Source organism: Lissotriton helveticus, chromosome 8 (genome assembly GCF_964261635.1).
Source record: "Lissotriton helveticus chromosome 8, aLisHel1.1, whole genome shotgun sequence".
In the NCBI taxonomy this organism is placed as follows: domain Eukaryota; kingdom Metazoa; phylum Chordata; class Amphibia; order Caudata; family Salamandridae; genus Lissotriton; species Lissotriton helveticus.
Genome location: NC_136069.1, coordinates 1,350,147,396 through 1,350,170,058, shown reverse-complemented (window position 1 = coordinate 1,350,170,058; position 22,663 = coordinate 1,350,147,396). Strand labels below are relative to the sequence as shown.

At 42.2% G+C, this 22,663-nt stretch overlaps 1 protein-coding gene across 1 annotated transcript in view; it reads left to right on the top strand.

The window, feature by feature from the left end:
* The window catches only part of TMPRSS7 (transmembrane serine protease 7), a 434,671-nt gene that overhangs the window by 313,696 nt on the left and 98,312 nt on the right, over positions 1-22,663 (top strand). Inside the window, exon 12 of the mRNA XM_078658964.1 lies at positions 9,483-9,590. Within this exon, the coding sequence (XP_078515090.1) occupies positions 9,483-9,590 (108 nt within the window). The remainder of the gene's footprint in view (positions 1-9,482; positions 9,591-22,663) is intronic.

Genomic DNA, 22,663 nt, shown 5'->3' with positions numbered 1-22,663 from the left:
GACTGCCGCGTTACAGCACTTGCAGCACATTCCTGCATGTTGTGGTATGCCCTTGCGGCAACTGCAGTAGCTGCCACTTGACACAAAAGAGTAGTATCCTAACATTCAGAAATGGCACTACTTGGGAACAGCGACATCTCACGAACTGTAATACCAAGAATGTCGTCTACTTCATCACCTGCCCCTGTGATTTGGAATACGTGGGAATGACAACTAGAGCTGTAAAAACACGGATAAATGAGCATAAAAGCAATGTACGTTGCAAAAAAAGCACGACCAAGATGGCAACACACTACCTGGAAACACAACACTGTGTAAATGATCTAAGATGGACAATTATTGAACCACTGCCATCAGAAGCAGATTCCAAAAGGAACAAAGGTGGGTGTTCCGCTTGGGCACACACATCCTGGGACTAAATGATGACGTCCCCTGGGGACAGCTACGCCTACAACCTATCAACTGTGCCAGTACCCACAGATCAATAATGCCAGAAACATGGAGCAGTGTGTCTGCGGTCCATATATAAAAAAAATCACTATATCATGGAATCTGTAATAGGATATAGTGTCCCTGCCAAATCAACAATGACTATGTTTTTTTCACACTTGAAATAGCCCCACCGGTAAATTCCATGCCCATTAAATACTTTGGCTTGATCCCCTGGCCTCCTTTTTTAAAAAACTGTGATTATGACAATGCTTGTATCATACTTAAATGGCCCTACTGAAATCTCCATGTTCGGTAATAACTTTGGTTGTATCCCCCATTCTCCAATAACAAATCGTGTGATGACTACGGTACTAAAAACCATTCAGTGCAATCACTTCTGAGCCCAGAACGCACGCGCGGGACTCTGTGTCTTCCCGTCGCACATGCGCGTTGTGGTAGACACTTACTGAGCATGCGCGAAGCCAAGACAGGCCCCGGGGGCGTACGCACGGACACGGGGCTTTAATGAGAACAGGTTCTACCGGACCTGCCTTAAAAGGACCTATAATCAGCCTAAAGATTAAAAAAAAGGGGCGGATTACCCTTATTTGGGTATAACATCACATCCGCTTGGGCTCATTAGACGGCTCCACTACAGCAGCCTCTCGGATTCATTCCGGCGGAACAGCGTGTGGGGTAAGATGGAGGACAACTCATCCCGAGTTTGTGAGTATAGATTTGGCCATACACAAGCATTCCTCATGAGAAAGTAAGTAAGAAATTATTCTAAAACCCAAATTGTTTCTCTACTTAGATTGCACAAATAGCAATCACCCCCAGACGTTCTAAAGTGCTCATGAAGCAAGCAGGCTATATCTATTAAGTATGACCAACATTTCCTTTATATTCATTTCAGAGACAAAAAATGTGTGTTTTCTATGTTGTATGTCTTGTTAGTTTTTCTTTTACAGGGCCAATGGCGCAAATGGTTTGTTCCAGGTGACTGCACCTGTTTGAGCTACCCATGATTGGGGTGACCATCTCCTTTTTCTTTTTCAGGTCATGCAATTGCATGTAACTTGAGCTGAAACCGCTGTAGGCACATTATAGCCTATAGATTTTTATACACTTAAAAATTATTTTTTCACTTTTTGTTACTTACACAAAACTTTTAAGTTACAAAACTAGTGAAACGTGAGTAAGGTGGGGAAGTTGTGCCCCCGTCCTGAAGAAGGAGCACATGCTCCGAAACATGTCGACGCACACATGAGGTACTGTCCATAAATACGACAGACTAAACCACGCACTTCACTTCTTTTAGTAGTACCAGCCCGGGGTTGTGAATAAAGTTTTTTCCTATACACCCACGAGCCAGGTACTTTTTAATTCTTCACTAAATCCCACCACTCACATAAATATCCCTATCACTTGCACCACACGCACCACACATAGTCATTACTATTAGTGCTCCCGCGTAGTTGTAGGTCGCAGCACGCCACATCCCGCTAGAGGGGTGCGAAGACCCCTATGATGAAGCATGACACCAAGGGGCCTTTTGGTGTGTGAGGGGTATTTTACAAAACACTAAGTGCTCCCACACTCCTGTGGGTAACACTTCCCTCAATCACTGTTAGTAGGATTCTCTTTGTTTATGTAACTAAGCCTGTGGAGTAAGAATCCTACATCATTACTCTACCTCCCTCCTTTGTTAAAATTGTGGTATGCACCATGTCATGCATGTCAAACATGCAGGAACGGGGTGCAATATCGGGGGGGGCACAACATGTGCCGACGCATGCACCCCAAGACCAGAAGTGTCCCCTTACTTACATGTCTGCTACCCTTTTCATGGTGGGCTCACCGCCATGAAATGAGAAGTGGAAGTGAGAAGTGGAAATACAAGTCATGGCATCAGCACCGTCAGCATATTCCTACTGCTATCAGACCGCCACCACAGCGGGATCTGTGATCCCGCAGAGGCAGCAGTCTTGTGGCAGCCCCACCATCACAATCCTAATACCGCGGTTGGACCACCAGGGTTGCAGCAAACAGACTGCCACCACAAGTACGGCAGTCCGAAGGACCGCTGTACTTGTAATTAGGCCTTAAGTATGAAAAGCTTCACACCTTTCACAACACTTCCAGTTCAACCCTGAAAATTATATGATTCCTAGTAGCACTCGCAATAAACATAACTCTTGTTTTGATAATGTTTGTGTTACGATCTGTCATCCAACTAACTACCAAAAGATTTCACCAGACAAAACAGATTGTAGATCTATTGCCATCTGTTAAGCACAATTGCATCACCTGCATGAAGAACACTATGTTTTTTTGTGTGCATTTCTTTTAGGGGCTTTATTAATAACTTTAAAAATAATATTGTTTAAATGCTAATATCCTCTTTCCCTGATATCATTCAAATACATTGAAATACAGAAACCAAAGATTGCCCCTTACTTTTGTCGCACTCACTATACAGTTTAGATTTATATGCAACTGACTGTTCCAGCTTCGCCTCTGTTTCTACCATTTTATCAATAGTCTGTCTCAAAATCCCGCAGGCCATTGATTTCCAAAATGAGGCAAAGGCTGCCTCCATGCTGCTATTTTCCTAGGCATCAAGTTGTGATGTATTTTTTTCAGATATTAAAACCCTGTGTATTATTCTGTTTGTATTATAACCTACCAGAAAGGATTAATCTCTTTACTAGCTTTCAGTAGATCCAGTTATATTCTTTTTATCTCATATGGGGCTTTTGCAAGTCTTAGCATAACTTCTGATTGTGCCATGTGGCCAACCAGATTTTTGGGTCTCCCCTGAATCCGTTAAAGATAATGTTTCTAAAGCGTAACATTGCTATGCTGTGGGGGGCAGCGGCGCCTCCCAAATTTAATTCCTGGAAACAAGACATGGACTGGAGTATGCTCCAGGAGAAAACAGTTTACACGGCGCGAGGGTGCCCCAGGGAATGGGTGGCGGTGTGGTCGAACTGAAATGACTACAGAGGCAACATCTGTGAACCTCCCCAAACACTGCCCAATGACGAGATGCTTACTATTTCACCCGCTTTCTAGAATATACTGTAAATACTTCAGATGTAAAGTGTGTTGCAAGCCCTGTGTCTCTATGGTACAGATTGATGCCTGTGTACGACTTTGTGATGATCACCACTTGTTTTTAAGTTTCAAATAAAAAGAATTAAAAAAAAAAAGATAAGATTTCTAGGTCCAAAGAATATAAAACTATTAGAGGAACTTCATGATACATATTAAATTCTCCTAATGTCTCATACTGCTCTGTGGTGAGGGCATTGTCTTCAACGGTGGTTAAGAATCCATCTGTTTTTGCACAGATAACAGCATGCTCACGTCTACATTTAGTCTATTGATTAATGTAGTTAGCACCATGTCATGCATGTCAAACATGCAGGAACGGGGTGCAATATCGGGGGGCGGCACAACATGTGCCCACGCATGGACCCCAAGACCAGAAGTGGCCCCTTACTTACATGTCTGCCTATTTTTTTTTTTTATATATTTTAATTATATTTGAATTAACTTTGTTAATTCGCAAGTCCTTTTCTCATTCAGTTTTGCAGACCGAATCTGACCCTGAAGGCAGGTGGTTATTTGTTAAACTTTCCTCGAAAGGTATCCCTTTTTCCCTGCTCAATGTTTATGCCCCCACTGGTGGAAATCCTGTCTTCTGGAGCGCGTTTGCCTCCCGTATCACTGAATGCATTGATGATAATTTTATTTTGGCAGGCGACTGCAATATGCCCTTGGATCCCTTTCTGGACAGGCATTCCAAATAATTTTTTGTTCCTAACAAATCTCACAAGCTTTTCTCGCACGCCATTTCTCAACACAAACTTGTTGATGCCTGGCGACTATGTAATCCGACCTCTAAAGAATTTACTTTTTACTCCCCGGTGCACCATTCCCAATCACGTATCGACTATATTTTCCTGTCTCACCACATGTCCCAATCCCTCACTCAGGCTGACGTTGGCCCCATATTGTTTTCTGACCATGCACCAGTTTTAATTAATATTGATATTTTACCCAAATCCATTGGACCTAAGAGATGGCACTTCAACAACACTCTTCTCCTCGACCCCAAATTTACTGCCTTCTTTACCGATTTTTCTACTGAATTTTTTGCTCTCAACGATATTCCCTCTTTAGCCGAACACACCATCTGGGATGCTTACAAAGCTGCGGCCAGAGACTTCATCATCAGACATGTTGCTGCAAAACGTAAAGCTGCTCGTACACGCACCAGTGACCTCTTATCTCAGATCAAGACCCTAGAACACTCTTTTTACACCTCCCACACCCAGGAGAGTTTGACGGCTCTTGTAGATGCCAAAATGAAATACAACAAGCAATCCACTGAAGATGCCTCACTGTACTTACTGAAATCCAGTTCGAAATGTTATGGTGGGAAAAATAAGGCGGGGAAGGTTCTTGCTAATTATTTGAAAGTTAAGCAAAACAAATTGAACATTGAGTCTGTTTTTGATGTTAACTCAGTCCTGCAACATAAAGATGCTGATATTTTGGAAGAATTTTCTCGCTTTTACTCTACACTCTATTCTTCTGAAACTCAACCTTCTGCTCACTCTCTCTCCGCCTTCTTTGCAAGCATCCAACCTCCTCCCAATTTTCCTGTTGACCTATCTACCCTTGAAACCCCCCTTACCACCCGCGAATTACACACCGCACTCCACTCCTTTAAGAAAGACAAAGCTCCAGGTCCAGATGGGTTTACTGTCGAATTCTACCAACACTTTGCGACCCTTTTGTTACCCAAATTACACTATCTCCTCGATTCCTTTAAAGCCAGGGGTGCATCCTCTGGCACATTCTCAGATGCTTACATTTGCATTATACCCAAGGAGGGGAAGGACACTCAGCACTGTAAAAATTACAGACCAATATCACTTGTTAACATCGACTACAAATTATATGCCAAATCTTTAGCCATCAGATGGGATCCTTTTCTTCCAGAGCTCCTCGGTCCCGAACAATCTGGATTTGTCAAAGGTCGCTTCATCACCGATAACACCAGACTCCTATTCAATGTCCTTTCTAAGTCATCACGTTTTAGTGATTCCCTAGCCGCAATCGCCTTAGATGCTGAGAAGGCGTTTGATAGAGTGGAATGGACTTTTCTTTTTTCTGCATTAAAGTGGTTTGGGTTTGGACCTAATTTTATTTCCCTCATCTCCCTCCTTTACACGAACCCCAGAGCAGCGGTTTGCGCCAATGGCTTAATCTCTTCCTTTTTTAGTCTTGGCAGAGGTGTTCGCCAGGGATGCCCTCTTTCCCCCTTCCTCTTTAACCTGGCCCTAGAACCTTTCCTCTCTAAACTACGTCAAAATCCAAATATTCATGGTTTCCAACTCTCCCATTCGCATGTTAAACTAGCTGCTTATGCAGATGATATTTTACTCCTCATATCCAACCCCTCTGACTCCATCCCCGCGTTCCTTGACGAAGTTAACGTTTATTCTCAACTTTCTGGATATAAACTGAATAACGATAAATGCGAAATTCTCCCCCTTACCAAATTCACCTTCAAATCTGATTTTGCTGCATCCAATTTCACGTGGAGCCCGGCTCACATAAAATATCTCGGTTTGCATATAACCCCTTCGATCTCAGATACTATCTCACTCTGCCTTAATCAATGTACCCAAAAACTATCAGACCTTACTTCCAGATGGCACCCCCTTTACCTCTCCTGGTGGGGTCGTCTCGACACCATCAAGATGATGTTATCCCCAATCGTCCTCTATACCATTTCAAATATTCCTGTCTCCATCCCTGCCAAATTCTTTAATAAAATCAATACTACCCTCTCCTCCTTTTTGTGGTCTGGTAAGAAACCGCGTATGTCTTTGCTTCAATTGCGCCTCCCCAAGTCAGAGGGTGGGGTTAATTTCCCAAATTTCCCTGCCTATCACAAAGCTTTCCTCCTGAAACAAGCTTCCCTCTGGCTAAAAGACCCTACCGAGCCTCTCCCCCTTTGGGTTGAACTTGAACGTCTCTCTCTCTCCCCTTTTTCTTTTGCCGAAGACCTCTCCTTTTCCCGCAAACCCCAGTTTATCTCTACTCCTATCCACAAATACACTGCTAAACTACTCTTAGCCTCTTCTCCGGATCCTCCCTCCTCTGTTGCTGACTTCCTTAACACCACTATTGGTATAATAACAGCATTCCCATCAACCAGAAACCATTTTATTGGAAAACTTGGAGGCATCGAGGCCTAATCTGGGTTTCCCAACTCTTCATTGGATCTGTTTTCAAGTCCTTTTCTATCCTTAGCCAAACTTTCTCTCTCCCTTCCTCCTTTGCCCGCTAATTCTTCTTACTCAGGAATGCAGTTATGCCCGTATATGATTCCCCTTCTCACTCCCCTCTCCCCGCTGTTTCTTTTAACCCAACTTCATCACTCCATTCCCTACTACGCTCAAGCCCCACAGCTTCCTCCATCTACCATTCCTTTCACAAACCTCCATCACCCCGGCCGAAATCCACAGTAGAAGAGCAGTGGGAATCTGAATTTGCCATGACCTGGTCTACCTCCCTTTGGGATAAACTTTGGACTAAGCTCCGCAAGTCCTCTAGGGCTGCCTCTCTCACACAAACACTTTTCTTTATTTATAATCGACTCCTCTTTACGCCATCTCTCCTTCACAAGAGGCTCTCCTTGGTTCCGGATCTTTGCTGGTCCTGCTCCACCCCCAATGCTACGCTCTTTCATATGCTTTTTCTATGTCCCCTCACACACACCTTCTGGAATCAAGTATGGGACCAAATCAATACTATATTTCAAACTTCTATCCCCTTCTCTCTTACTGATATTTTTCTTGGCACACTTTCCTCTTCCTGGGCTAATGTTGATTCAAATGTTCAAATTATTGATTTGTTACTAGCTGTTGCATTCCAACAGATCACTGTTAATTGGAAGAATTCGAATAACATTACTTTTAAAGCTTGGTGGTTTAATGTATGTTATAATCATAGACTTGATACTGCATTTGTCTATCCACTTAATCTTGCCCCGAAAAGACACGCCCTATGGCTTCCCATCACCCTATACCTTGATGTTTGTGCTAAACGCCCCTCTCACCTACCTCCCTCTCAACAAGAGGTTTCAAAACCCCCCTAAGTTACCTTTCGTTCCTTTATTTTCTTTAAAACTTATTTTTTCTTACATAATATCTATTGCCTTGTCCTCATTTAGACAGCCTCATATATTTTGTATCTCTAGCCTCATTTTTTTTTTTTTTGATACTTATTGTGGTAACCTAATTTACCTTACCTGCTTGATGATATTGCATCTCATTTCTCTTTCTGTAATGACACCTTCCTTACTCTAATAAAAAATTTACTTGAACTTAAAAAAAGAAAAAAAATGTAGTTCGTTTTGAGAGAACCTGTTGGACCACTAGTAGTCACAAAAAGCCCTGACTGCATAGCAAGCTCGACCCCTTGAAACAGTACAGAAATACACAGCAGCACCAAATGTATACTACGTGTAGTAGTACTTATATTTGAATTGGATGAGGGAATAAGTGAAGCAAAGTGTTCACAAGATTTGTCAACATTTTCTTGCAGTGAGTTATTTCCCCACTGCTCTATTAAGATAGTCCCGGCTTGAATCTGCAGGAGATTTCTTTTTCAAGGAAGGACCCCTACTGAATGAAAAGCAGCATTATAATTGCCCATTATAGCTAAAGATTACCGATCTAACACAATATAAATTAATCAATATTCAATTCAAGATCCCTGTGATCTGACATGCAGTCCAAGTGTGAGACTCCACATTCTTCGTTCGAGGATCATTTAGGCAGTTCATGAGAAAGGACAATTCCAAAACAATAATACTTTAAAGCAGTGATAATAAAGTCTGGAAGTGGAATTACCACACATTACTTCCATTCCTGGTGCCTCCTCTGTGCTCAGAAGTATAGGTGAGTCTGGCCTTGGTCCCCGCCAAGCCTGTGGTGTACCCATGCTCTACTTGGTTTCAATGACATATAAACAAGAACCAAACCTAGACGGGTCACAGAGGCTGGAGCTGTGGACACGATTGGGCTACAGGGTATTTATGCACGATGAGCATCAGGTTCTTAAGCTGGCATGGACCCAAGCGATGTTTTAGAAAATTGAACAGACGGCACCGGGTTACGTGCATGAGTATATAAAACAATGCATCAGTTGAGCACTTCTAGATACAAAACAGATAGAACACGATCTAGAAAAATATTATTTTTATTTAATATATTCTCTTTTTTTTAGAAAGTTGAAAAATATATAACTTTTTTATTCTTTCTTTTATCAAAATATATATTTTTACTGTTCGACTTAATACATATGGATCATATCAAACACTCTCTACCATTTAATAACCAGTCTCATTATATCCTATTACGGCAAGGGGTAATTAATGATGATTGCACATATGTCAATTTATCTCACAAATTGATGACAATATTTCATAAAGATGATTACAATCACGATGATCACTGATATTAATATACAGAACCAAACGATGGACACAATGTTGGCTGCTTATGTAAATGGAAACCCTACCCGAAGCAGATCGTGGGGCAGGAGCTGTGGGGCAATACTGGGATACTGGAGTCTAAAGTCACATATGTGTACAGTGGCTTAGAGCCATGAGATTCGTACAGCTTCAGATATTTATGTAGACATAAACCCAATCCCAAGTAATTCAAAGGGTGAGCGTAGAAGCTGTCAGACCAGAAGAAATACTTGATATTTCAAAGTCATTCACTTCCACTGTACTTTGTGTGCTTGGGGCACAGGAGTATTTTGAGCAACCTCAACAATTCTTATTGCTTCGTTAAAGGGATATCGAACACAAATGTAAGCACATACGCTGTATTGATCTACTTATGGAGCAGCTAATCACAAATGAAATGTAAAAGAAATGATCTTAAATATTATACTTCATGTATGATGATCTAGGCATGTATATCACATTGTAACATGGTTTTCCATTTCTTCAGCTTGTCCAGCAGGTTATTTCAAATGTTCCACCGGTTTATGCATTGAGAAGGTGCAGCAATGTGATGGGATCGATGACTGCTTTGATGAAAGCGATGAACTTTACTGTGGTTGGTATCTGCAATGAACTTTACTTAAGCTACATGTTGAATGTATAATTTATTTCATCAGTTATTATCTTACATATTGATTAGCCAGAAATGTTAATCTGACACCTAGTGATGTGGCAGTATTTGATGCATCACCAAGGACCTGGTCAGGCCTGCTTCTTTATTTTTTAAAGACATTTTGTAACTTGAGCGAAGGGTCCCTAGAAGCACATTGCCCAGAGCAAAGAACACCTGTTGCCCCCACCCCCCCTTGAAAGCATGGTTTACATATCTTTAATTTCTGTCAGCGTATTTGTAATCAGATGATCACTGTTGACTTAATGCCTCCATTTTGGCAGACTCTGTGAAAGCAAGCTTGGCAAGGTTATTAAGTATTGAATTTGTGTAGTGCTTGCTCTCAGATGCACACAATATACAGACATTCACAAACAGAGACCAGTAAACATAAATACTTTAATGCATAGAGACCAACAGTCATATATAATAACGGCTGGCAGAAGCTGTAGAGTGCGATGCATCAGTGGAGCAGAGGAAGATGAAGAAAACTATTTTCAGACTCTTACGACCATTCCTTCCCTGTACCCTTCTCCTCTATTAACCATCTCGTTAGCTTGCCCCCAAATGTCCTTTTTTCTCACTCTGCATGCATTATATCGCATTTTGCCACTTTCTTTGCTTCTAAAATTGACCTTTAATGATCTGCTTTTGTTTGTATTGAACCAACCACTGATACCCGCTTTCTTTAATTTTTCTCCTATTTGAACCACAGCATGTATAAATTCCTAAAATAATCTCCATGTCTATATTGCTCAACTCCTAGCTGTACCATGTTTTCTTTTAAACTGAATTTCCCCGTTTTTTTGTCCCACTCTCTTTCTCTTTTTGTTTCTGCTGAATCCTTGCCAGGTTCATTTATGGTATGTTTGCTCCCATAATTAATCTTCATATTACCCTCAGTCCCTCGATTTTCTGTTTTCTCTCTCTTTTTCTCTACTGTTCCAAAACTATTGTAAATTTACCCTCTACTCACTCTACTAAAACCTTCCTCATGGCAGTCTCCAACCATCTTTATTGCTCTGGCCGCAACATGCTCTTCTCTTCTTTTTACTTATCTAAGTTGATTTGTGTGCAGCTGTCTACATGGTGGTAGCATTAGCCAAATGTTCTCACATGGGACAAATGGAGGGGAAGTTGGCTGCTTGCTGATGCAGCTCACTTTTAGGGCCTCATCACCAGCTCTCCGAGATAAGGAAGTACATGAAAGAGCAAATGTATGTATACAAAAGTATGGACAGAATAATTAGTGAACTGATGATCAAACAGCTGGTCGACAGATATCAAATACACAAAAAGGCAAGAGATGGAATGGATCTTTTACCCTGCTTTGTTCCCTGTCTTCTGCAAGCCAACCATTGACACAGGGTTAAGCCTCAGCTGCATTGACCGATGTGTTTGGCAGGCACTCAATGACAGTGAAGCCTGAGTGAGCAGAGGTTCTGGAACCTGGAATCTCTAGGACGTGCTCAAGGGCACCAGTATATCCCAAGCTTCTGGCAGCCATCTTGAGAACACCTGATGCAGGCAACAACTTTGAGGGACAGGAGGAGGTGGCCAAAGGCTGGAAATAGATAAGCAATTGACTAAGAAAGCTGCTGTTAGGGTCAGCACGCAGAGGTCTGATTTACTGAATACCCTTGCGTTTAAGGCCTAAGCACAGGAATTTCGCAAAATTAAAACTGGCAGTGGTAAAACCCTAAGACAGTTAATTTTCTCTGAGGCGGCCACCCTTAGAGGCAGAAGCCGGAGATCAAAGACAGGAATACGCCCTCTGATAATCCACATAAGCTGATTTCGACATATTTAGCCCATAGTAGTGTTTCCCTAGGGTGGGTAAAGGGTGAATCTGCAAAGAAACAGAAAGAATGCAAAATAATCTTTTTAAACCAGAGAAGTCAGAGAGCAGTCAGCATCAGGCCTGGGTCAGAATAGATGTCACTGTCAACACCATATATCAGCTGACTCCATGATTCTACTTTTGATTTGATTCAAAGTTCCGTTGATGGGAAGAGAAAAAACACACTGTACTTGTAATAAGCCGTTGGTTAAAAAAGGAGTAATAGTTGCTAGACACGATTAATCAGTAAACAGTGTATGTTCATGAAAATAATTTGAATTCTCCTCACATCTTTACTACATAGAATTCTTATAAAGCCTTTCATGCACTATTAAATGCAAGTTACAAACCTACAGCTGGAGACCTCACCCTCTCCTATCTTTTTTGTGCAGAGATCTCTGCCAAGGTGACAGAGATCTCTGCACACATAAATGTACATTTGTGCAATGCAAACTATAAAAGACTAAGACAATTTCAATTCACAAAATACACCAGCCGCGGTCGGTAGGGGAGTACCTGCAGGGCGGTGAAGTGGGCAGGGGCAGGGTGGAGGGTAGAAATGTATAGATTACGGAGCTTTACAGGTAAGTAAACATTTAAATAAATAAAACGAATTTCGTTGCGTGCACTGCATCCCCAAATGGGATGCAGTGCGCGCAACAAAATTTGTTTTATTTATTTAAGGGGATGCAGTGCGCGCAACGAAATTCGTTTTATTTATTTAAATGTTTACTCACCTGTAGAGCACCGTAATCCATAGATTACTACCCACCAACTTGCCCCTCCCCCTCCCCACGTCACCGCCCTGCAGGTACTCCCCTACCGACCGCGGCTGAAATACACTTCAAAGTTACTATAGCCCTAAAGCAGTCAAAAGTCTCTCAAATATACTCCAGCCCGCCTTGGAGTAGGTCCAGCACCACACGTGGCCACCCATGGGTACTGTAACACACTCCTAGGCAGGGAAATAAAATAACACTCATGACACCTAAAGTTAAATAAATTGCATGATTATTTCAACATTTAAACAACATTTAATATATACAAATAATCTATATAGCTATAGATATAGTCACTCAAAAAAACAAAGGTTAAAGTAACGTTATAGTTAGGTGAAAGGTTCAGTAACGCCAACAATTTTTTAAACTAAAAAAACCACAAAAATTAATCAGTTACAGTAATCTCAAGCAACTATAACTCATGCTCTACAGTAACTAAAACTCGCACCCTCACCAGCCACTGCTAATTTCCCCACATATTGCATCACTCATGACATCTTCTGTAGGTAAAAAAAGACATTACGGGGGCAGTGTAGAGATACCCTAACTCCCTAGGCCTGGTGGAGGCGGTCCAAGAGGGGACCTGCTTGTGGCCAAAAACTTAAAAAATAAAATATTGCCACAAATCTACAAAACAAAGCTCGCACCAGGCCGTTTGGCCACCCTCCCGGAGGCAGTCAATCCCATGCTGCACACGACTTTTCATCACGTGTGGCGTGAGGTTGGTCACAGGGCCCGACTTGCAGGCAAGCTCAGCAACCAACTCCACGCACAAGCCAACCACACACTGCACATGACCATTGTCTATGCAGATTGGGACTGGGCCATAAGTCTTGGCCTGCCACTAGGCCCTGTGGCCAAATCCCCCCCCCCTTCGCCCCCAGCCAGCAGGCTGCCAAACCCATACCATGCAGATCCTTTGATGTGTGAGGCATAGGTTTGGTCTTCAGGCCTCTGGGACCCCGTTCCCTGGGGCCAAAACATATACATTAATAGGATTGGGCTTGCAGCCCCCATCCCCGAGGTTTAAATGACCCACTCCCTCGGGGCCAAATTCCAATAAGTGGTAGTGTGGGCAGGGAAACTATTGTGATCGAGGGTGGGGCTCCCGAGAGACAGTAAATGAGCTGGCCCGAGGATGAGGTCCCCGGGGCCTTTCAAGGCTCAGTGGGGAGGACAGCCTGGCCACCATCCCTATAAACGTATTTTCGTCCATGGGGATGGGGTCCTTGGGACCTACAAAGGCTCTGGGAAGGGGGCCCTTTTCCGATTCCCTATTGACTTTGGCCCTGGGGGATGGGGACACTGGGACATTTTTAGGTTTGGGGAGGGGGGCCACATGGCCATCCCCTTTTTTTATGATTTTGTCCCAGGGGATGGGGTCTCCGAGGCATAATAAGGCTTCGGGATAGGGCGGTATTTATCCTCTATATAGATGGAGACAAAAGTTTTTGTGGCACAATAGAACCGCTATAGACAAAGTCATGATGCACTTTTCAGCTGGAACAGTTTTGCTTATAAATTATAAGACTTGTAAATTGTGATCACCAATTTCATAGTTTAAAACATGATTTTCAAGCTAGTTTTTGAACACTATTTAACTTGGAACTATTCACACAGCACCATAAGGCACGCATTTCTTGAAACATTTGCATGCAATTTCAATAAACCTGACCTGCACATGTAGTCTACGTTGCCCACGTGTACATTAAAAGAATTGTGAAAATTGCTTTCACAATCAGAGAAAAGCATATTTTAATTTCGTTCTGGACAAATGCACAATTTGGACGTGTGTTCTAGTCGGCGAGCCTCCTAAAACATCTGCACAGTTCTCTACAAAATAATTAGCAATGTAAGTTACTCAGGCTCAGTTATTATTTGGTCTAAAATCTATAGGTATTTCAGAGCACAACATGTATTAAGCCCTTTCCCTTATCTATCAGGAACAGAAGAAACTGAGTATAAACCAATGTACTTTCAGTTTACAGAATGCACCTAAGGGGAACCAGAGGTAGAAGCTTTGTAACCTATGTGCATTTGAACCAATTAAGTATGTCTGACTCTATGAAATGTGGCTTTCACCAAAGATCATGAATTCAGAACAATTAATAGATATTCCTTAAAGCAAATGTCTATTCCTACATTATCTACATGGTGTCTGCTTAAAATCATCATTAAAGTACTGGTTCACAACAAAAGACCTAATCATTCAGGAAAAGGATTCATGTGGAGACCAACAAACAAATACACAAATGATGCATTTTAAACTGGACTACTCCAGGCTGCGCACCACATAACTGGCATGCAACCCTGTGCCCTTCGTGTTAGGACTAGACTACTGTTGAAGGCGCATTACAAACCCGCCTGAATAAATGTGCATCTAGTTGTTAAACAATCTTTATTGGGTTTTATCAACTATAGACATAGCAGTTACAGCAGAATAAGAAAAATAAATGTGAATATAGTAGGTGAGCCAAGACATTCTTTATTTAACCCAAAGAAAACTTGAACTGTATGCTTTGAATGGACTTCCAGCGCTAATAAATATCAAACCAACCAACTCTAAGATTTATGTTTCAATTCCATACACATTTTTGAGTACTTTTGCTTGGTAAGGCAAAATACTTGCAGATTATTCTGTCAAGGCTTCTGGCTTCGGCTGAGTCTGTGCTATCTCTGCTTGCCAGCAGTAAAGTTGGGAGATCAGACATGAAATGCACCTTTGGAAGACAACACGAAGCAATGGAGTGTGGGGGCGTTATGTGTTGAAACTCACAGTGAACTGCATCAATATCACATCTTGACCTGTATGGTGGAGCATGAAAGGTACCCCAGAGTTCACCCATTGTGAGGGAGCACAGAAAATGCAGGCTTCTCCCAGGGAACCCCTTCATAATGGGTGCAGTTCCAGACCCCTGGCTCTCTTCTGAATGAAGTCCAGAGATGTCCCTGTAGAGACACTGACGATACAGTAGGAGCAGCACTGCTCCTGTCTGCAAGAGCACCCTACATTCTGCCGCGTGATGGATAATCTGAAGTCTTCCATGAGTGTTTGGCTATACGGTCCTTCTGCTATCTCGCAGCCAAACTGTGGAACTCATTGCCGGTCCAAATACGAGGCTTAGAGGATTTGCTGACTTTTAGGAAAGCCATCAAAACCCTCCTCTTTCCTTTAAAGTAGGCTTCTGGTGGCTGTTATGTTGAGTTATGTTGAACTTTCTTGTCACAGCAGTCAGTTCTTCTTTGCTGTTGAAAGCACCGGGACGCCCCTTGGCTGGGGCAGCTGAGCGCTCTATAAAACCCTATAGCATAACATAACATAACATAACATACTCTCCCTTGTGGTTGCCTTTATGACTGACGTCGTTTACATGAGAACCCTCGTAAGCTCTCCTCTACCTGGATCCGTAGACTCTCAGAGCAGCAGCAAATACCCACCATGGCGTGGATAGAACAATGAAGACTAATGGAATATTAACGGACTGACTGTGTATTATTGTGCTATTTGTTGCAATACCCCACTGTGAGTCTTTTACTCTGATTATCTGTCAATACCTTTCATCGTGATCTTTCAACCCTATGAACAGCGCTCTGATACCCATGGGTCATGTGCGCGATTTATAAAACAATCTAAAATAAAAAAGTATAAAATAATGTTCCCCTCAAGGTTCAGTGGTCCACGTGCACTGCAACAAAAAACAAAAGGTGAAATCACAGTTGACTTTTACCTTTCTGTGCTGTTTGCAATGCATTTGATAACTCCGGGCCGGATGTACGATTATCTGGCCGCAATATTCTGTTCGCATACTGCAACCAGTAAAAATTTTGAAGAACCGACCTATGCATTAATAAGTTAGTTCTTAAAAATATGAATCATAGTGGGATGGAATCCAAACTGCTCATGATTATTAAAGCTGGGAGTTGCAAATTACAGCTCACTACGATTTTTATAAATCACTGGGATGATGGCCTCCTGTGGTCAGCATTCCACCATATCTGTAATTGATTTTTAATAAAGCAAACTTTTTTTTTTCAATCGAGCCCATTTCTCGGAAATGGGACTGCACATGAAAGGAAAGTTTTTTTATTTTTTCTATTTTTAAGGTTTGGCAGTGGTTTCCTGGACCGCTGCCTACTTACTCTTCAGCAACCTGTTTATATTTACATTCATGAAGGGCAAGGGGCTCCAATGGGGACCCCTTTACTTTTGCAAATGCTTTACCACCTCTTTTTATGTGCCGATAAAATATCAATGTTTTGCGACCGAATTCTGGTCATTAACAGCTAGATGCATCAAACAAAAAACCGCTCGCAAAGGGGCAGATTCTCAGAATCAGCTCCTTTGCGACCGGTATTTTTGCATTTGGGATGCATTAGAAATTGCTAAATTGCGATTATTTGCATTTAAGGAATCTCAAATTGAGATTCCTTAAATGCAATGCATGAAAGTTTTAAAAATAGCGAATTCGCTAATAGGGCACGCAAATTACCATGAAGTACAACTTCATGGTAATTTGCAAAAACTTTGAAAAATGCACTAAAGTGCATTTTTCAAAGTTTCATCTTGCGCACACACATGCCCTAAGGGCATGTGTGTGCGCAACATATGTGCACAGATAAATTTCAGGGGTGCAACCCTGCACCCTTGAAATCGCAATCCCAATTTGCGAATCGCTAATTGCGATTCACAAATTGAGATTGTCTTCCCATTCATTCCTATGGGCCTCTAGGCCCATAGGAATGAATGGGGAGGTATTCCTTAATTGCGACTCGCAATTTGGGAATTCTAAGAAATCGCTATTTTTTTAGTGATTTCTTGATGCATTCCATTTTGCTATTCCTTAATAGCGAATCGGTATTTTTCGCTATTAAGGAATCGCAAAATGGGTTGTTGATGCATCTTGGGGTTAGAAATAAGATGCTGATTCAGTATTTGGAAGAGACTCTCCAACACACTCCTTTCAGATACCAAATTGATATCCATTTGGTACCCTTTCAGGGGTCTAAAACACTTTTCTGTCTCCTAAAATGGGAACAGTGCATAAGTATTTTCTCGGTTGCAAATGCCAAATTGGAGTATTTGCGACCATTAAAATGATTTGTACATCTGGCCCACAGTGAGCAAGCAAGCACGTGCGATGAAATAAACGTGTCTCATTCATTACAGCCTACTTCATTCTACTGCACTGAAATTGTCATTAAAAACAGATTGTCCATGTTTAATATTTCAGTGCTTATTATGTGATGGTCCTGGGGTTTTGATACTACCATAATTGTGTTCAGAGTTAAACTCCACACTTCTTTCAATATATATAATTAAAATTTTCTTGTATTTGATTAAATATTGATTTCAGCTTTTTAAAGTCCTTTTGGGTGATACCAGTTGATTTCATCCTTATGGTTCTGTGTGTCTCATTGGTGCTGTTTTGACATTATTGTGCCATCTGCTTTAGAGCGAGTCAAAGGTGTGTTACAATGCTTAAGCATTTCAGGTACAGGGGTTACGAGGGTATTGGAAGCGCCACACATCTCTTATGCTAATAGAGCTGTAAAATTAATATCTCCTCCAGGTGTAAGAGGGAGTGCTAGGCGTCTGGTACCCGCTGTCTTAAAGGGACAGGTGCCATGTCAGAAAATAATTCTGGTATGATTTAAAGGAGGTTGGAGGCTGGGGGGAGGCATGCATCGGTCCCCCAAACTCTTGTATGCTGTCCCCAATTCCCAGAGCTCGCATTCACAAAGTAGAAGTTGTGCCTCATGGACAGTTTCCTCTTTGTGAGTCATTGCCATCCATATTTAGGTGTTGGTACCCAATCAATGGCTTGTAATTGTGATGGCAAGCCATTGTTACATTCTATTGTGAATCGTTAGGTTGAGGGGACTCCAATTTCAGCCAAATGTCCTAACGATTCATAGTTAATTTCAAAGTGTACACTGCGACTCACAAAGACATTTGTGAATTGCAATGTGCCTTTGATATACTGCGACCTTGGACTTTGTGGTCACAAAGCATGTGATTTTGCGAACTGCAGGCTTGCAAAAAACAACAAAATTAATAGTGCATTGGCCCCCCATGTTATTTAAAATGGTACTTCTGCAACTTGTTCTTATTTCTAGTGACATCACATAGGTTCAAAGTACAAACTCTTTATCTAGTAGAAATAAGTAGGATGGGGCAAATTGTGCGTGAGTTGGTGGGGTAAGGGGTGGACCTACTCTGTGTACCCCCTCGGTATGTACTTACATTGCTGCTTTTAGCTCCCTTTTATGTGTATATTGGCTTTGACCAGATGGGAGTCAGTGATCATAAAAGGAGTTTGTATAAAGGCTGCCAGGCATCCAAGCGTCTAGTAGGGGTAAGAAGCGGGGGGGAGCGGAATAGTGAGAGGGCTAAGAAAGTACAGTGATGGGGCAGACCTCTGGGAAAGTGCTTGGGGTGCTGAGGGGCTAGGACAAAGAACAAAGAGTTGAAAAGTAAACAAGGTGCTTGAAGGTCCTCAATTCTGTCCAAGCTATGAAAAGAGATTAAAAGAAGTGGGCAATAGATTGTTCACGTAGCACATTTAGGCACAAGTTTCAATCCAAATGAGATGGCTAATGTTGCATACTGCAATGATCTGACGGTGATGGCGCGGGTGTGTGTGTTAGTGTGTGTCTGTGTCCGAGAGAGTGAAAGAGAGAGACTGCATGTACATGACTTCTATGTCGTTTTTTATTGTGCTTCCGCATCTTTTAGCTCTCCTGAACTAGGAATAGTTTGTTTTCATTGGCAAGCTTGCAATGCACGTCTGATAGTGCAGACCAGAAAAATAATGCTCCCACAAAAGCGAGCACATTGTGCCTTTGCCAATCTGGGGCTAGTGATACTATGGTGCAGCCATTGGTGTTAATTTAAAAATGCTGAATATACAGAATTGGACTAACAAAGTGGGCTAGTCTGTGGGTGGCCATGGCATTCAGCAGAGCAGGTGTAGCCTGTGGGTGGCATAATCCAGGATGACCTCTAGGGTCGGAGTGTCAGATAGGGAATCCAGTAGAGCCAGAAGAGTTGGTCTGACAGGTCACACTGTGTGGGGGAGGGGTTCCGAGTGTTTTAAAGACTATATTATGCTCTGGTGGGTCATTTTGTATTGTTGATTTCCTAGATATTACCAGAAACTGCCTGCAGCAAGCACTAATGCACACATTCCTCCTTCCATATCTTGCAAAACACCTATACAAAGTGTCACTACAAATTCAAAACCGCCTTGCTTTGTAAACGTGAGCCAACTTTAGATAACCGGTTTCATTTTGGTGTCTGGGCCTACTTTATTTCTGTCCCAATCCGGACCTTAGACCCTTGCACTTATTATTTTACAACATGAGGTCTGTGATTTTTCTGTCTCTGGTCTAGTAGCAGTTAATAGTAACAGAAAGAAAAAGGCGAGAGCTTTATGCCATTTCACCCCTTATATCTGGAACGCACACATTCTACTGCTCTCTCTTTACTCCACCCTTTGCTCTCTGCCTCCCCTCCCACTGTATGTAATGTAATGTATTGCGACTTATATAGCGCACGTATCACCCGAAGGTATCAAGGCGCTTGCTTAGGGAACCCGTCCTGGTATTCCCCTGTGAGATACCCCGGCAGGGTATCCACAAGGTGAAAGCCAGGCATCCCGCCACGAGGGGCCGTAGTGGAGATTAAGCAAGCTATTGGCCAGAGTCACAGAGTGTGACCCCGTGAGTCGAGTAGGCACCGGAGCGAGAATTGTCGAGTCCGTGGAATTTTGGAGCCCAAGACCCGCCGAGGCGGGGAATCGAACCCTGGTCCACGGCCGATCTCAGCTTCCGGGTCTGCCGCCTCTAACCACTGAGCCACGCTTCTCCACTGTAACTCTACCTCGCTTTTCAGAAACGCTCATTACATTTTATCTATGTAATCAGTACATATTACACAACCGATATTGCCTGTATGATGTCTAATGCACGACCCTAGCCTCTGTTTCTTACGCCATCACAAGAACTCACACAGAGAAGCTTGTTAGACCTTGATGAGGAGATGCCCATCAACTAACCACATGACGGCCATTTTTGCTTGCTCATAACCTGCTTTTTCAGTTCCCGGCTAACTTAAAAGCGCTGTTTTGCAAGCAGTTCTCATTTCAGTTATGAATATCAGAGCAACATAATTTCCAGGTGATGAAACACTAAAGCCCTTTGTCCTCTGTTTCCAGCCCAATTACCTATCCTTAAATCTTGCCGATCTTTCATCAAAGTTTATATTAGTGGTGGGTGAGCCTGCCGTGACCCCTGCGAGATTCATACCCGTGCTTACGAAAAATGTTCAAAATTGCTAGGGTCTGTAAGGCTTGGAGTGCATTCTTGTCTCCAGCATGGCGCCAGTGGCAGTGCTATGTTCCATGACCCTTTGCAGTCTCATCAGAACCACGTCACGAGCTGCTCTAAAGAGTAGGAACCTTAGGAAAAATTAATACACCCTTCAAAAATATATGTGCCCCATTGTACTGCAAGGTAATTGTGGATTACCTTTTCTCTGGTGAAAACCTCTTGAAACAGATTTGTGATTACTGTTATAGGGCAGAATGTAGTTTAATTTTTTAACAGTGGTCAAGGTACATTAGAAAAACAGATGCTATTGGTCAATGAAACAAGGAGATGCTGCAGTGTCTATGATCCACCAATCACTTGGTTGTGGTGCAGGAAAGTGCATCCCAAACACCTTTTGGAAATGTAACATTTTCAAGGTTTATTGTATCTTACTAACGCAAGATTACTTGATGGGAAAATAAAAACAAATCGGATTTCTAAAGCCCAATGCACTTAAAGGAAAAGATGTACAGAATATGATTAGCCTGCCATATTTTGTTGTCAGTATCGAAGTTTTGGGTCTGACTGAGAGTGGTAATGTCAAATCACCTGGCTTCTAGAGGACTTCCACTGCAAGGTAGCCCTTTAAAGTCGTGGAATCTATTGTATCAGGATGGTCGTCGAACCGGCATGTGAAACTGAATCTTCCAAACCTCAGTCACTTTTTCTGAGAACAAATGCACCATAAAAAAAGACAAGAGAAGGATCTGAGGCAGGCTCATTTCCTTGACAACCTTGCCCGACCTAGCTCAAATTTTGCTCATTAACTTAAACTTAGACGGGTCTTAGCCTAGGTTTCACCCATTGTCCAGTCACTTGGAAAAGCCCTAATTTACATTAAAGCAATACATCTCTTAGAAAACAAAGTTGTTCTGCTGGTAGTTATCTTTACTATAGAAAGTGAAACTGTTCCTCCCAGAGAGTGACTCCAGAAGTACTGTTCAAACCCTTGTAATCTTGTGTCTGTATTTGGGCAATAGTCTGTTCCATGTACTCCATACTGGCCGGTCTTCAGGACATTGTATATTCTGACACATGCCTCTTCAAGGGTTTAAAGTAATAAGACCACATCATTCCCACCCTGATGAAAGGCCACTGGCTAATCTTGCCAGTCTGCACCCTCTTCAAAGCTAGCTCCTTCATCTACAAGGCCATCACGACCAGCACCTCCACCTAAATGACTGTTTCGCCACACCCACAGCTAACACACCAAAAGACAGAAGACAGAGAAGAGCAAGAAAGAAGGTAAGAGCAATTCTTCATCTATGCACCAAGGATCAGTAATACCATCCATAGATCCATTAGGACCTCCCCAACTCTACTTCACTTGAGGAGACAGCTGAAGGAATGTCTGTCAAAGAACACTACATCATGATGCAGTAACGACCCATTCTCAGTCTCAAAACTCAGCTATCCCGCCAATTATTCATTGATTAAATTTGGATCTGGTGCTATATGGAACGCCGCTGACTTTCAGCTAGGTTTGCACCAAACAAAAATTGCATAAGTACCTGCCACAAGCTCATTCATAACTGGATGTCCAGAGTGTACCTAAACTCAATGCCACAAAGATAGCGATCTTCTTGTTCGCCATCATGTGAAAGAACTTTGATTAAAGTCTTGCTAGTAGACATGAACCTCAAAGACTTCCCCCACCATCTGACACCTAACATAAATATAAAAACTTGAGACATCTCTTCGTAGAACAGCATCACCTCGCCCATTAGGTACCAAACTCTGTCTGACTAGGGATGCCCTATACAATTATCATTATACACAGAAATACTTACATTCATACTGGAAAATAGTTTTCCACTATACATCGCTGTGGTGGAGGAAATACATCCCGTGTGTTCTTTTCCAGTTGTAGCACTTTTTCCAGAAATTACATAATGTTGCATTACTATCTCAATCTAAATCAGGCCCTTTATGTTTTTTATTCATTAGTTTAATTGATTTGCTCCCACAGTGACTGCAAACATGTACATTTTATATTATACTTACATGTGTTCAGTAAGGTAACTTAAAAG